At 37.9% G+C, this 17,206-nt stretch overlaps 1 protein-coding gene across 1 annotated transcript in view; it reads right to left on the bottom strand.

Moving 5' to 3' along the window:
• PIK3C2G (phosphatidylinositol-4-phosphate 3-kinase catalytic subunit type 2 gamma) overlaps nucleotides 1-17,206 on the bottom strand; it is a 343,791-nt gene that overhangs the window by 213,129 nt on the left and 113,456 nt on the right. Inside the window, exon 14 of the mRNA XM_080811598.1 lies at nucleotides 7,196-7,346. Within this exon, the coding sequence (XP_080667724.1) occupies nucleotides 7,196-7,346 (151 nt within the window). The remainder of the gene's footprint in view (nucleotides 1-7,195; nucleotides 7,347-17,206) is intronic.

Here is a 17,206-nt window from a genome sequence, read left to right as displayed (position 1 = left end):
CCTCTTGACAGAAAGATTAATTTTTGTCCCTTAGAGAGAAGTAACTCCAGTATTGGCAGGTTATGTTATTCTTTGTGTGCCCAAATACTTTATTTATTTTTTTTTTTAAAGATTTTATTTATTTATTCGACAGAGAGAAATCACAAGTAGGCAGAGAGGCAGGCAGAGAGAGAGAGTAGGAAGCAGGCTCCCTGCTGAGCAGAGAGCCCGATGTGGGGCTCGATCCCAGGACCCTGAGATCATGACCTGAGCCGAAGGCAGAGGCTTTAACCCACTGAGCCACCCAGGCGCCCCCCAAATACTTTAAACACATGAAACAAAAATACTAGAAATAGTATTTGATGAACTAGTTCAATTTTATGTTGGTTTTAAGTGAAGAGCAGGGTACACAAGGAAACTAAAGCTATTGGATGAGAAAACAGAAGTATCCCTGTGCACAAATATATAATAAATTCTTTGATGTATTTCACTTATGAATTTTTAATTTCTGATATATGAATGAGGCCCTACACTGACTGCATTATGTCATATGTTATGAGGCTAAAATTACTGATTCCTGATCCAGTGATAGAAAATACTAGAATTTCTCCCAAATGCCTTTTCTTCTAATTTTTCATGGAAGTGAAGTTCCCACAAAGTATATGTTATTATATTTGCTCTAGAATTTTTTTTTGTGTATCGTGCAGTATGGAAGATATAAAGAGTATCCATCGCCTTCAAAGAACTTAAAGTCTAATTTAAAAATGTATATATTAACAAATATATACAAAATATATATAAAGTGTGGTACAATACATATACATAGCACCCCAAAGCTCTGCTTCAAGTCAGTAATGGCAAAAATGTGACTCTGGTTTTCTCCTTCTGTCACTGTGACTAACCAAGCCTGTTTTGGTCTCAAAAGTATTTTTAATGGAGTGCTCTAGGAGATCTTCTCAAATGTCTCCATTGCATCTGTCATAACACCTATTTATTACATTCCTGCCTCAAGCATTGAGGATAGACTCCTGATTTCAAGAACAACAACAACAAAAAATTATGAGGCTCTTTTCTTTGAGATGCAAGAAAACATTCAGACCTGATTATCCAACCCTCTAATTCATACCTCCTTATACATCTGAATATTGAATTCTTATGTTCCATTTATGCCTCCTACTTCACTTCCTCTCACCCTTCTCCATTCACACTTGACCACCATGGTTCCTACTGTGACTTCATGACTTGGAATTCTTTGAGAAAGCGGCTGTGAATGTCCCCAGTGTCCATGACCCACAACCATGCCCAGAGGCCCATGGGCCCAGCATGGGCCCCCATGATTCTGTCAACTTGTCAAAGAACAACCCCTTGGACTGTAGATGTATTTTGGATATTATAAGGCACATGAATGTTAGACCATAAGTACTATGGTAGCTCAAGGGAAGGAAGGATGCTTACCAACTGGATGGCAATTCTAGTGAGTTTTAAGGAAGAAATTGTAAAATAGGGACCCATAAGGAAGTTCAGGAATAATGGAAAAAAAAACAAAAAACCCAAACCAAAAAACATCTGCTATATTAGGATGCAAAATGTGCTGCGTTCTAAAGACTTGGTATCAGTAAGACTGTTGCCTCCCCCTAACATTGATAATGGATACTAAACATCTAATACAGTATTAGGTAAAGTAAAATACTTTGGGTGAGTAAGAACTGGTTTAAGAGGAAGGCCACTTAGATAAAAGGAAAAGCCAAACACTCTAGAATCTGGATTCCAATAATTGCAATAAAGTGCTAAGTTCAGAAATATCTGTAGGCTAGGTTATTATAGTGATCAGATGTATGGACACATAGCATTGATTTTATAAATACTGTATTTCAGGCACTATGCTAGAAAGTTAGGCATAAAACACCCAATGCCTTCAGTAATAAAGAAGTCAATGGGTAAAAAGTCAGTGGGAAAGAAGTATAAAGAGGTGCATGTGTTGATAAAAATCTTATTGGTTATTGTGTGAATGCAGAGGAAGGTCATTTAATGCTGCTTGGGTTGGAAAGAGAGGAGAGCATATGGAAGAGATTCCTAGAGGAGGGCCTGTGGATCCTAAAAGTGAATATTAATTACACGAACAAATTCAGAGAGGAGGGGTAGGTAGTAGATGGTGAAAGGAAGAGGGAGGACATACTGCAAGCAGGAAATAGTATTTGTAAATGCACATAAAGTAAAACCAGGACAGTGCATGTCAGAAACTACAACATTTTCAAAGTTACTGGAGCTTGAAGTGTCAGACAAGGAGTGGCAAGAGAAACAATGGGAGAGGAGGCATGCTGTAGAGCGTGACCTTAATTCTCTAGGTAGTGTTGAGTTATTGAAGAGTGTAAATAGAGCAGTTGGCAGGTTCAAATTTAAGTTTTAGAAGGATCAAACTTATGGATTTTGGATTATAGAATGACAAAACTAAAGGTAAAAAAACCCAGCTAAACTATTGTGACCTAGGAGGGAATTTCTGAACTAGGGCAGGTGTGGCAAATTGAAAGGGTACACTTGAGGAACATATGGGAGATAATTGGCAGGATAGAGTACAGACTGAACATGAGTAGGGATAAAGAGGGATGAGGCAAATTAAATAAGTAGGTATATGTAGGGGCATGAACAGACATAAATAATTCAGGGGGTGAGAGCAATTTGGCGAGAAAGGTGAGCTCAGTTTGGGATATATTTTCTTTGAAGCTGTCTGAGGAATATCCAGGTGGGAGTTTCATGTGGCTATATTTGTCTGAAGTGTGCAGTGTGAAAGAATCTGAACTAGATGGGGCACCTGGGTAGTTCAGTGAGTTAAAGCCTCTGCCTTCGGTTCAGGTCATGATCCCAGGGTCCAGGGATCGAGCCCCGCATCGGGCCCTCTGCTCAGCAGGGGCCTGCTTCCTCCTCTCTCTCTCTGCCTGCCTCTCTGCCTACTTGTGATCTCTGTCTGTCAAATAAATAAATAAAATCTTAAAAAAAAAAAAAAGAATCTGAACTAGAGATAGATTAAGAAGTGAACCTGGATAGATATTGTGAATAAAACCTTAGAAATGAATGAGATCTAGCAATTCTAGTGCTAGATATATACATGATATAGATACAGATATAAATATAGATATAGATGATATAGATATCTCCTAGATAAATGAAAACATATGTCCACACACAAACCTGTACACAAATGTTCACAGCAATGCCATTCTCAATAGCCAAAAAGTGGAAACAATCTCAATGCATATGAACTAATGAATGGATAAAGTATAGTATATCCATGCAATGTAATATTATTCAACAACAGAAAAGGAATGAATACTGATATATGCTGTAATGCAGAAGAACTTTGAAACATTATCCTAAATGAAAGAAGCCAGTCACAAAAGACCAAGTATTATATGATTTGATCTATACGAAATATGCAGAATAGGTGAATCTATAGAGACAGAAAGTAGATTAGCAGTTTCTTAGAGTTGGGGAAAATGGGAGAGTAGGAGGTGATAGCTAAATGATACAGCATGTCTATTTGAAGTGATGAAAATGCTCTAAAATTGATGTTGGTGGTAATTGTATTTATCTTTGAAAAAAGAAAAAAGAAAAAATCCCAAAGCAATTAATTGCACACTTTAAACGGGAAGGTTATAGGGTATGTGAATTCTATCTCAACAAAGTTTTTTAAAGAAATTCTCCCAGGGAGAGTACATATACTGAGAATAGCAATGGGCAGCAGATGGAACCCTTGAGAACTGTCAACAGGAAGGACTAGCAGAAGGGGAGCCTGGGAAAAAAAAACAGAGAAAGGAGAGGAGAAAAGTGTTCTCTAATGGGAAAGAGAGTGCCAAAAGTTGCAGAGAGCTAGTATGAAGAGAACTAAAACCACCACTGGATAGAGCAACTAAGAATAACAAATAAGCCAGGATATAGTGAATTTAGACATGAATGAGGAGGTGGGGAAGTAGAGGAATATAGAACAGAACAAGAGCAACATTGACTAAAACTCTGCTCTTGGTTCTTAAATTGTGATAGAGCCATGCTACTAGATAATACACAGAGAGAGGTAAGAAGTTGAGGGAGATCCAGGTTAATGAAATCATGCAATAATCTGTCTCTATTTCTTTTCTTTTATAAGATTTTATTTGACAGAGAGAGAGAGAGAGAGCACAGGAAGGAGGAATGACAGGTAGAGGGAGAGGGAAAAGTAGGCTCCCCACTGAGAAATGAACCCAGTGCCGGGCTGGATGTGGGGCTCGGTCCCAGGACCCTGGGATCATGACCTGACCTGAAGGCGAACACTTAACTGACTGAGCCACCCAGCTGTCCCAATCTTTGTCCATTTCTTTTCTTTTTTTCTCTCTCTTTTTTTTAAGATTTTGTTTATTTATTTGACAGGATAAGAGAGATCACAAGTAGGCAGAGAGGCAGGCAGAAAGAGAGGGAGAAGCAGGCTCCCTGCTGAGCAGAGAGCTCATTGTGGGGCTCAATCCCAGGACCCTGAGACCATGACCTGAGCCAAAGGCAGAGGCTTAACCCACCGAGCCACCCAGGTGCCCCTCTTTGTCCGTTTCTTTCTTTCTTTTTTTTTTTTTTTTAATATTTTTATTTATTTATTTATTTATTTGACAGACAGAGACCACAAGTAGGCAGAGAGGCAGGCAGAGAGAGAGGAGGAAGCAGGTTCCCCGCTGAGTAGAAAGCCCGACATGGGGTTCAATCCCAGGACCCTGAGATCATGACCTGAGCTGAAGGCAGAGGCTTTAACCCACTGAACCACCCAGGCACCCCTCTTTGTCCATTTCTAAATTCAGATCTACTTCACTCCATCCACAGTTTCTGGTTGGCACTTAAGCCATAAAACCTGAAAAGAAAAAAGTGAGGGACTTAGAGGATTCAGGTTCCGTGACCAATCATATCCCTTCTCACACTAGGGTAGCTACCATGGGGCAGTAACTATTTAATAAAGACAACCAGAAAAGTACAGGTCTGAAAGAAGTTGGATAGGCATAGTGTAATCCTTTCATTGTACAGAGGTGAAAATATGTGTGGTGACTTATTCAAAGTCATAAAGTTTTCTGTTTAAGAGCTAAAACTATAATCCAGATTTTCTAACTCAGAGCCTTTCCCTGATACACATGTCTTTCCCTGATACACATCTTGACTCCTTAACTCAAACACTGGTTGCAGAATTTGCTAATTTCCTCACTATAATCTTTAGGCTGAAAGATTCTGCTCTAAATTTAGCTGTATATAATTAGAGCGATATTGGATAGTAAGGGTTTTAACTTTAACAACTCCTATTTTATTCTGTATATTTTATCATCAATTAAAAATATCCTGAGAAGTTTCTTTTTATGTCTATACCGTTTGAAATTATTTTGTAAAAATTAGATTATTTAACTTTTGCATACTGTTGAATGATTTACATTTTTTTGAAAGATAAATTTTTTTTTGTAAGATAAATTTGGCTGTAGCTCCAGATGTTTAGTAGGAAATCTATGCTGCTATTGAATACTTGAAACTAATCCTCAGATTCCACTTGCCAGGATCTGATTTCTAAAAGAGTTATTCCTCTCATTTGAGAAGAATCATCTGATAGTCTCTCTTACTTCTTCTATTCCCACCATTGCTGTTAAAGACCCCTTGAATCATGACTTTATATCCTCAAAGCTCAGTCAACGGTCAGACTTGGAAGATTCTCATCAGCCTGAGGTAGTTTGTATCTCGCAAGCAATAGTCTGTTAAAAAATGCATTTTTAAAAAGATTTTATTGATTGATTGATTGATTGATTGATTAATCATGAGTGGGGAGAGGGGCAGAGAGAGAGAGAGAATCTCAGGCAGACTCCATGCTGAGCATGCCGAGCCCAACTTGGAGCTTGATCTTACAACCCTGAGATCATGACCTGAGCCGATGTCAGACACTTAACAACCTGAGCCACCCAGGTGCTCCTGCATTTGTCCTCTTAAAGAAAGGTAGTCATCATATTACAGTGGAACATCTGCTAAATAATAAGCCATTATATGTTGAGTATCTATGATGTTGTGCCAAGACTGAACCTGAACAAACACTCTTTTTCATCATCACATCTACGAATTAGAAGTAGATCTTTGATTAATGTTTGGTAAGGACTTCCTCCTTTGCAGTGAAAGTCACATTTTATTAGTAATATTTTTCTCTTCCAGTTTTAACGTCTTGCTAAACTTTGTCCCTCACCCTAAACATGGAAACTTAAAAACTTAGAGACTCCACTAGCTTTATCTAGAACAGCTTCTACTCAACTGAGGGCAATTTTATACCTAGAGGACATCTGACAAAATCTAGAAGCATTTTTTGATTGTCAGAACTTGGCAGATACTACTGGCACCTAGTAGGTAGAAGCCAAAGACGCTGCTAAATATCCCATAATGCATTAGACAGGCCCCACAACAAAGAGTTATCTGGTCCAAAATGTCATTAGTGTTGAGGTTGAGAAACCAGTTGTAGAGAGTGCTGTCCTGATAGCACTTCCCAGTTTTTCCCTATAGAGATGGAAATTCCATATTCCCTGCATTTCCATAAATGGGAGTGGCCATGCTTCCTGTATCTGATCAATATGATCATTTACAATGATGAACACCTAAGGAGCTTTCAGCAGAAAGGAACAAAGCCTGGAATCATTAGCCACCTTTTATTCATGATTACAAATCACAGAAAGAAGAGGGGTCTTAAGAGTTAAGAAAGTATGTTGAATGGATTTTGTCTATAGTTTCTCCTCCACTACTGACCTAATTGCTAGTCATATAGAAAATGTACAATTGAAGGATTTTAAGGGAACATGACACAATGCAGAAGCAGGTGTAAGGTACCAAGTTAATAATATATATCAATGACTGTTTTCAGACAACAGAGAGAAAAATGAATCCACATAATGAATATACTAATGGCGACACTCCATTTCTTTCCTTTGTGATCATGTTTGACAGAGAATGGTTTGAAACTGCTATTATATAAGCTGGGGGGAAAGTGCTTTGAGAGCACTGAATACAAAATAAAAGAACTAGAGGTTTTACAAATCCCAGCCAACTGGAGGAAGAGAAGACAATTAAAATGTGTGATCCTAGAAGAAAATTGTTTCTTTAATTGAGAAGCTACTTATCAACGAATACTTGCTGTGTATAATTTTTTTTTTTTTTTGCCATGTATACTCTAACTTCATAGCCTGACACTTACCTGCAGGATCACTGGAGATGGCAGGCTTATATCCCACACTCCTGGAGCTATCATTTCTATGGGAGGCTCATTCTCTAATGTCATGCTGAATAGCATAGACCCAAGAATGGATTTGCTACAAAAGACAATAGATACAGACATATAGGAGTCACTTCAAGAGGGAAGTTATTATTATCTATAAGTGCTTTCTTTTGGAATGTAAACAGAACCAGCTATTTTAGTGACTTCAGTCAGTAGCTAGAATAGAAATTCAATATTCCACAAGCCTAGATACTGATTAGTAGTTAATTCTAATATATGACATGAATGGCTATGTTCACAGATAGCTACATTTATTTTCCACATGAAAAAATTATTTCCACAATAGATTCTGACAGGCAGAATTTATTCTTAGTATCCAACAATATTGATTATAAGATAGGACTAAGCATCTTAGATTTATACTCTTGGAGTTATGAGGGCCTCAAGTCTACAAAGATATCGACTCTTCAGAACAAGTTTGCTCCATGAAGTGACTAAATTCCCCGAGCTTCATTAAAAGTGTGACCTCTAAATTTATAGAAAGAAAATATTTAAATTAGCATATGATCTGCAGAATCAAAATAGTTGTGGGACTTCAGAGAGGAAGTGCTTCTAAATAGAAAGTTTATTCAAAGTCTGAATGTTTAAAAATAGGTTGTAAATTACCATTGTAAATGAGGATGCATACATGAAGATTTTAGACAGCAAGAATTCATGGATGGTTTTAAGAGCTTCAGTAACATCAGAATCCACAGATCCTCATAGGAATTAAAAGAGAATCTATACTTGACTGTATGTATAAATTAGATTATTGGTAAAATGTTCCAATGATCACTGAGGACATTCCTTGACTTTAATATACTAAAATAAAAATGTAAGCAAGACAACAAAAATTAAAGTTTATAAACAACTTTGAGACATTACGTGAGCCTTATCGAAAACTCTATAAAGGGGGAAGGAGCTAAGATGGCAGAGTAGTAGGAGGACCCTAGGCTTGCCTTGTTCTTCAAACACAGCTAGATAAATATCAAATCATTCTGAATATCCAAGAAATCAATCTGAGGACTTACAGAACAAACTACACAACTAGAGGGATAGAGGAGGCCACATCGTGGAAGGTAGGAGCTATGGAAATGTGTGGAGGGGTGGGAGCCCTGGTCACAGACAGAGATGAGAGAAAGAGGAGCACACAGGGAATTTCACATGGAAAACAATTCCCCAAAGCCATTGATGGGGAAAATAAGAGGGGCTTATTTTCCTATTTGCCACCAGCAGGGCTCAAAGACTGGAGTTTTAGAGATGCATGACATGACTGGTATAAAGCCCTGAAGGTGCTATAGTGCTCCTGTAGAGAAAGCAGGCAGGTAATTCAGGGGGCAGAGAGCATAATCTGTGGATCATCTGAGATATATTAGGAGATGGTTCCCCCTTCTTGGAGGCATTGCCTTTCTGGGGACAAAGGAGCTGGTGGATGCCATTTCCCACCTCCCACCCCTCAGCATAGGTGCAGACACCTGCTGAGGGCAGCTAACCTGTACACTGGCTCTTTAGTGCACTTTGCTCCAAACCCCACACTTTTACACTCTGGTGCAATTGCCCTTCTGGGTCAAACCTGCACCAATACCAGTGCAGCAAGATCCTCCCCCAGAAGACCAGTGCATATCCCTGCCACAGCAGGTCCCTAAAGTTTGGAGATTGGTTGATTGACTGATTGATTTTTAAGGACACTCCAAATGGGGCTTGAACTCACAATCCTGAGATCAAGACCTAAGCTGAGGTCAAGAATCAGATACTTAACTGACTATGTCACCCAGGTACCCTTAAAGATTGGAGTTTTAAAACTCAGCTGGCCTGGCTGGGCTAAAACCCAAAGTGCATTGTGCTGCTCCAGGCAGGCAAGTAACCCAGATACAAATAGAATGAAAACAGTGATCTGAAAACACCTATGATGCAAGGAAGGAAATTATTCACTCTTCTAGAGGGCTTCCTGATAACAACAAGCATGAACTCCCCTCTGTGGGGACAAAGGGGCAGCCATTTCCCTCCCCCACCCCTCAGCATATATCAACTTCAGTAAACAGCATAGCACCAACACTGGTGGCCTAAACCAAATGTGCCGAAGGACCAGTGCAGCAGGCCCCTCCACCTGAAGGACAGCACAAATCCCTTCATGCACCATGTCTACTGACCACGGAGTTCTGCAACACTTCAGCTCTAGGGGAAACCACACTCTGGCCAAGGTCCAAACACTCTCCACTATAGGCAAGGAGAAACCCTGAAGAAGATTGACCTGAGGGATACAGAAGCCATAACACAACAACAGAATGTATGCAGCATACACCAGAGACATTACCTGAAGCTCCAGGCCTTGAACGTTATATGACTTCGTCATAAAGCCATTACTCTCAGGAGCAGGAAACACAGTAGGCTTTCCTAACATAGAGAAGACGACAGAGACCTAGACAAAATACCAAGACAGAAAAATTCATCCCAAAAGAAAAAACAAGAAAAGGTCATGGCCAGGGATCAAATCAAAACAAATTATAAGTAATATACCTGATCCAGAATTTAAAGCAACAATTATAAGGGAAATAGCTGGGCTTGAGAAAAGCATAGAAGATACCAAGGAGTCCCTTACTGCAGAAATAAAAGAGCTTAAAACGAACCAGGCCAAAATGAAAAATGTAATAACCAAGATTTGAAACCAACTAGATGCAATGACCATGAGGATGGAAGAACCAGAGGAATGAATAAATGATAAAGAAGATAGAATTATGAAAAATAATGAAGGTGATCAAAAGAAGGACAAAAAATATTGGATCATGGAAGTAGATTTAGGGAAATCAGTAAGCCCATAAAATGTATTAACATTCATATCATAGGAGTCCCAGAAGAGGAAGAAGAGAGAAAGGGGGGCAGAAGGGTTATTTGAGGAAACTATAACTGAAAACTTTCCTAATCTGGGGAAGGAAACAGACTTCCAAATCCAGGAAGCACAGAGAACTCTCATCAACATCAACAAAAGCAGGTCAACAACAAGACATATTATGGTTGAATTAGCAAAACACAGAGACAAGGAAAATATCCTAAAAGCAGCAAAACAAAAGAATTCCCTAACTTACAAGTGACGAGAAATAAAGTTAGCAGCAGATCTATCCACAGAAATCTGGTAGGCCAGAAAAAAGTGGCATGATATATTCAATGTACTGAATGGGAAAAATCTGCAACCAAGAATACTCTATCTGCAGGGCTGTCATTCAGAATAGAAGGAGACATAAAGAGTTTCCTAGACAAACAAAAGCTAAAGGAGTTTGTGTCTACCAACCCAGTCCTGCAAGAAATATTAAAGGGGACTCTTTGAGTGGGAAAAAGACTAAAAAGGAATAGAGAAGATCTCCAGAAACAATAAAATAAGCAATAAAATGGGACTAAATTGATATTTATCAATAATTACTCTGAATATATATGAACTAAATGCTCCATCAAAAGACATAGGCTGTCAGAATGGATAAAAAAACAAGACCCATTTATAGGTTGTTAACAAGAAACTCATTTTAGACCTAAATACACCTGAAGATTGAAAGTAAGGGGATAGGGAAATATTTTATCATGCAAATGGACATAAAAAGAAAACCAGAGTAGCAAATACTTATATGAGACAGACTAGATTTTAAGCCAAAGAGTGTAACAAAAGATGAAGAAGGGCACTGTATCGAAATAAAGGGGTCTATCCAACAAGGAGATTTAACAATTGCAAATATTTTTGCCCCCAAACTGGGAGGACCCAAATACATAAAACAATAAATAACAAACATAATGGAACTCACTGATAATAATACAATAATAGTAGGGGACTTTAACACCCCATTTACATCAATGGACAGATCTTCTAAACATAAAATCAACAAGGAAACCATGGCTTTGAATGACACACTCGCCAGAAGGGCTTAACAGATTTATTCAGAACATTTCATCCTAAAGCAGCAGAATATATATTCTTTCAAGAGCACATGGAACATTCAACAGAAAAGATCAAATACTGGGTCACAAATCAGGCCTCAAGAAGTACAAAAAGATTGAGATAATACTATGCATATTTTCCAGCCACAAGGTTATGAAACTTGCAGTCAGCCACAAGAAAAAATTTGGGAAGACCATAAATACATGGAAGTTAAAGAACATCCTACTAAAGAATGAATGAGTCAACCAGGAAATTAAAGAAGAAATTTAAAAATACATGGAAACAGATGAAAATGAAAGCACAATAGTCTGAAACCTTTGGGATGCAGCAAAAGTAGTCCTAAGAGGAAAGTATACAGCAATACAGGCCTATCTCAAAGAAGCAAGAAACATCTCAAATATGACCTAATCTTAAATCTAAAGGAGTTAAGAAAAGAACAACAAATGAAGCCTAAAGCTAGCAGAAGAAGGGAATTAATAAACATTAGAACAGAAATAAATGTTATAAAAGCAAACAAAACCAGTAGAACAGATCAATGAAGCCAGGAGCTGGTTCTCTGAAAAAATTAATAAAACTGATAAACTGGTTCCTAGAAAGACTTACCAAAAATAAAAAGGGGGGGAAAGGACTCAAATAAATAAAGTCACAAATAAGAGAGGAGAGATCACAACCAACACCACAGAAATACATCCAGAATATTATGAAAAATTAGATGTCAACAAATTGGGCAATCTGGAAGAAATGAATAAATCCCCAGAAACATATAAATTACCAAAACTAAACCAGGAAGAAATAGAAAACTTGGAAAGGCCAATAACCAGCAAATAAATTGAATCAGTAATCAAAAATTTCCCAAAAAACAAAAGTCCAGGGCCAAATGGCTTCACCAGGCAATTCTAACAAACATTTAAAGAAGAGTTAATACCTATTCTCAAACTATTCCAAAAAATACAAATGGAAGGAAAACTTTCAAAGTCATTCTGTGAGGTCAACATTACCCTGATTTCAACACCAGACAAAGACCCTGTTAAAAAGGAGAACTATAGGCCAATATCCCTGATGAACATGGATGCAAAAATTCTCAAGATGGATGATACAAGTGAACTGAATCCAACAGTACATTAAAAAAATTATTCACCACAATCAAGTGGGATTTATTTCTGGGTTGCAAGGGTGAATCAATATTTGTAAATAAATTAATCTGATACTCCACTTTAATCAAAGAAAGGATAAGAGCCATATGATCCTCTCAACAGATGCAAAAAAAGCATTTGACAAAGTACAGCATCTGATCTTGATAAAAACCCTCCACAAACTAGGGATAGAAGAAACATGCCTCAATATCATGAAGGCCACAAACAAAAGACCCACCGTTAATATCATCCTCAATGGGGAAAAAATGAGAGCTTTCCTCTGCAGTCAGGAACAAGACAGGCATGTCCACTCTCACCACTGTTGCTTAGCATAGTAATGGAAGTCTGAGCATCAGCAATCATACAACAAAGAGAAATAAAAATCATCCAAATTGGCAAGGAAGAAGTTAAAATTTGCAGAAGATCCGATACTCTAAGTAGAAAACCTGGAATACTCCACCAAAAAAATTGCTAGAAACAACATACAAATTCATTAAAATTACAGGATACAAAATCAATGTACCGAAATCAGTTGCATTTTTATACACCAAAAATGAAGCAGTAAAAGAAAAATTATGGAATCAATCCCATTTACAATTGTACCAAAACCCATAAGATATCTAGGAATAAACCTAACCAAAGAGGCAAAAGATCTGTACTCTGAAAACTACAAAACACTTATGAAAGAAACTGAAGATGACAAAAAAATGGAAAAGCATTTCATGCTCATGGATTGGATTGGAAGAACAAATATTGCTAAAATGTTTATAATACCCAAAGCAATCTACATATTTAATGCCATCCCTATCAACACTACCAGCAATTTTCACAAGCTAGAACAAACAATCCTAAAATTTGTATGGAACAGAATAAAAATTCAGAAATGGACCCACAACTATATGGTCAGCTAATCTTGACAAAGAAGCAGAGAATTTCCAATGGCAAAAACATAGTCTCTTCAACAAATGCTGTTGGGAAAACTGAACAGCAACATGCAGAAGAAACTGGACCATTTCTTACACCATACACAAAAATGAATTCAAAATGAATGAAAGACCTAAATGTGAGACTTGAAACCATAAAAATCCTAGGGGAGAACACAAGCAGCAACCTCTTTGCTCTTGGCCATGGCAACTTCTCACTAGACACATCACCAGAGGCAAACAAAGGGAAACAAAGGCAAAAATCATCTACTGAGACTTCATCAAGATAAAAAGCTTCTGCATGGTGAAGGAAACAATCAACAAAACTAAAAGGCAGCCTATGGAATGGGAGAAGATTTTTGCAAATGATATATCTAATAAAGGGTTTGTATCCAAAATCTATAAAGAGCTTATCAAACTCTACACCCAAAAACAAATAATCCAGTTAAGAAATGGGAAGAAGTGCTGTGAAGTGTGTAAGCCTGACGATTCACAGACCTGTACCCCTGTGGCAAATAATACATTATATGTCAATAAAAAATTTTTTATAAATAAATAAATAAATAGATAAATAAATAAATATAAAAATAAAAAGTAAAAAAAAATGGGTAGAAGACATGAATAGACATTTTTCTAAGAAAGACATGAAGAAGACATCCAGATGGCTAACAGACACATGAAATAATGCTCAACATCACTCATCATCAGGGAAATACAAATGAAAACTACAATGAGATGCCACCTGGTCAGAATGGCTAAAATTAACAACACGGAAACAACAGATGTTGGCAGGGATGTGGAGAAAGGGGAAATTCTTACACTCTTAATAGGAAAGCAAACTGGTGTAGCCACTCTGGAAAACAGTATGGAGTTTCCTCAAAAAGTTAAAAATAGAATGACCCTACAATCCAGGAATCACACTACTAGGTATTTACACAAAAGGTACAAAGATACTGATTCAAAGAGATACCTGCATCCTGATGTTTACAACAGCATTATCAATAGTAGCCAAATTATGAAAAGAGCCCAAACACCCATGAATAAAGAAGAGGTGAGATACACACACACACACACACACACACACACACACACACACACACAAATATGTAGATATATATACACACCATGGAATATTACCCAACCATAAAAAAGAATGGAATCTTGCCATTTGCAACAATGTGGAGTTTAAGAAACAAATCTTGCCATTTGCAACAATACGTGGAGTTTAAGAAACAAAACAGATGAACATGGGAGTAAGAAAGAGAAAGAGGCAAACCATAAAAGAGTCTTAACTATAGAAAACAAACTGAGGGTTGCTGAGGGGAGGTAGGTGGCGGAATGGGTTAAATGGGTGATGTGGACTAAGGAGTGCACTTGCTGTGATGAGCACTGGGCATTGTCTATTAAGTGATGAATCAGTAAATTCTACTCCTGAGGCTAACATTACACTCTATGTTAACTAACTGCTATTTAAATAAAGACTTCAAACTAAAAAAAAAAAAAAAAAAAACTATCAAATCCCATTATTCCCTTTAATAGACACTATGAAAAATAGGAAGAAAAAATCCAACAAATAAAGTTCTCTTTAAACTTTCAGCTTTCTGGAGCTTGCTTATTTTCCATGTCTAAAGATATTGTTAGAAAGTATCTGCCCAAGGTAGTATAATTTGTAAATATTATTGGACAGATATTTTTATAGGACCCAGGATTATTCTTCTAGCAGGATGAATTTTGAATTTTTGTTTTCCCTTTGTTCCATACCTCCTTCAGCTGGTGAACCTTGTTTTTTGGTATAACAATCCAGAGGGGATGGTATTAGCAACTTAAGAGTCAGTTTAATGCCATAAAGATTAGAAAATTATTAATTTATTTTTCATTATAGAGTATATAACCTTCCCCAAAATGGTTTGAAGCATCCATCTGCATGGGAAAAGCTTTGGATTAGCTTCAGGCAGAATGCAAGAGAAAGAAGGAGCACATCTAACACCAAACTTGGAGGACTTAGATGTTAATATCCCCCATAGTATTTATAGAAAAGTTTCTGTTCATGGTTAAGGGTTAACAGGAATAAAGAAGGAGGATGTGCATATTGGGTAGGGATCACCACCACTTTCTGGCAATTTGAGATTATGGGAAACAGAAGATAGAGAAAGAGAAAACAGAATTAGTATGACAGACATAGGTGTCCCAATTTCTCCCTTTTTTGCCTTTGGAAAGCAAACACAGAAAAATGTTAGATAAATGAGCACAGCTCAAGGCAGAGGGTGCTCCTCTAGCACTCCATGCTTCAAATCCTGGAGGAAAATCACATCTTGGGCCACTCCTGTATATACTTGTGTCATGACCTTTAAGTGGGGACCAAATGGCAAACAGAGAGAAGGAGCTCTCGAGTTTAGCTTTATTAGGCCTTCTTTGGTTTCTGTATAGAAGGGATGAGATGTAGAAATAGATAAAATATCTAGATAAGCAGTCCCCCAAAAGGGTTCATGTGGTGGGAAAAGGGGTTTCTGTGATAAGGGCATCTGATTGAACAACCCAAGCTGATGTCATTTGGGAGTCACAATTAAACCTCAGATGGCTCTATAGTACCTAAGAGAGCCCAAGTCATTCAGAAGATGCCAGTAAGCCCTAGCCAAGCTAGAAGAGCCCCAATCATGAGCTACACTGGCTGAAACAAGCAGTCATCAGCCTAAAGCATGCATTTGTTTTGGCTATCAGAAGTCCCCAGGCCGAAGCGTCTATTCCTTTCTGATCCTGTAAATCCAGACACTCTCTTAGAGAATCAGGGTGTCAGGAAGCTATCTGAGTGACTGAATGTTTTTATCCAAAAGAATGTTTTTGTATTTCTAAAACAACTATTAAAATTACTGAGTTGACTAATATTTTGTCATTGATGTGAAGTTTTTTCTCCTTAATAGTTACAGGGTGGGAGCTCATGAGGAAAAGTGTGATCTATTTATTGCATTTTTCTTCACATCTAAGTTGTATGATGAATTATACTTATGAACTTCCTATACTTATATGTCTTGGCCATACTTCATTTTGAAAATCTAAGTGATCTAAGCTAATTCCTACAGTGGATGAAGGGACTCAAGAGTAACTGTCAGTATCTGTCATTACTCTCCTTGGGTGAAGTCTGGATTAACAGCTGCCATGGCCTTAACCCTGAGGCATACTGTGCAGAACGAAGTCAGAACACCTGAGTCAAGTATGTGAATGGAGAGACTTAATGAGCTATAGAGAATACTGAGACTAAACTCCTAGCTGTCCAAGTGAGGCTTATATAACACATACTTCAAGGCAATTCAGGAGGAAAACGATGTTTGGCACCATTCTTTGGCTCTCTGTATGCTTAATATAAGCTAATTTACTTTTTCTTTGAAGATTTTATTATTTATTTATTTTAATATTTATTTATTTGACAGAGAGAGAGAGAGATCACAAGTTGGCAGAGAGGCAGGCAGAGAGAGAGAGAGGGAGGCAGGCAGAGAGAGAGGGGGAAGCAGGCTCCCTGCTGAGCAGGGAGCCCGATGCAGGGCTCGATCCCAGGACCCTGAGATCATGACCTGAGCCAAAGGCAGAGGCTTTAACCCACTGAGCCACCCAGGCACCCCAAGATTTTATTTATTTATTTGACAGAGAGACACACCATGAGAGAAGGAACACAAGCAGGGGGAGTGGGAGAGGGGGAAGCAGACTCTCCGCTGAGCAGGGAGCCTGATGTGGGGCTCAATCCCAGGACCCTGAGATCATAACCCGAGCTGAAGGCAGACCCTTAACAACTGAGCCATGCAGGTGCCCCAACTAATTTACTTTCTGATAATGGATTGTACTTAAACATCATTTAAGATACTGCAAACATCTCTAGAAACAGATATTTCTAATATCTAATATATTCTAATATATTAATGTCTGTAATATCTAATAAATTCCCAAAGACTTCTGTAAATAGAAAATATGGTGATGATGAAGA

The sequence above is a fragment of the Martes martes genome, assembly GCF_963455335.1.
Source record: "Martes martes genome assembly, chromosome: 8".
Taxonomy (NCBI): Eukaryota; Metazoa; Chordata; class Mammalia; order Carnivora; family Mustelidae; genus Martes; species Martes martes.
Note: the sequence above shows the minus strand (reverse complement) of the source record. Positions and strands in the feature narration are given on the sequence as shown.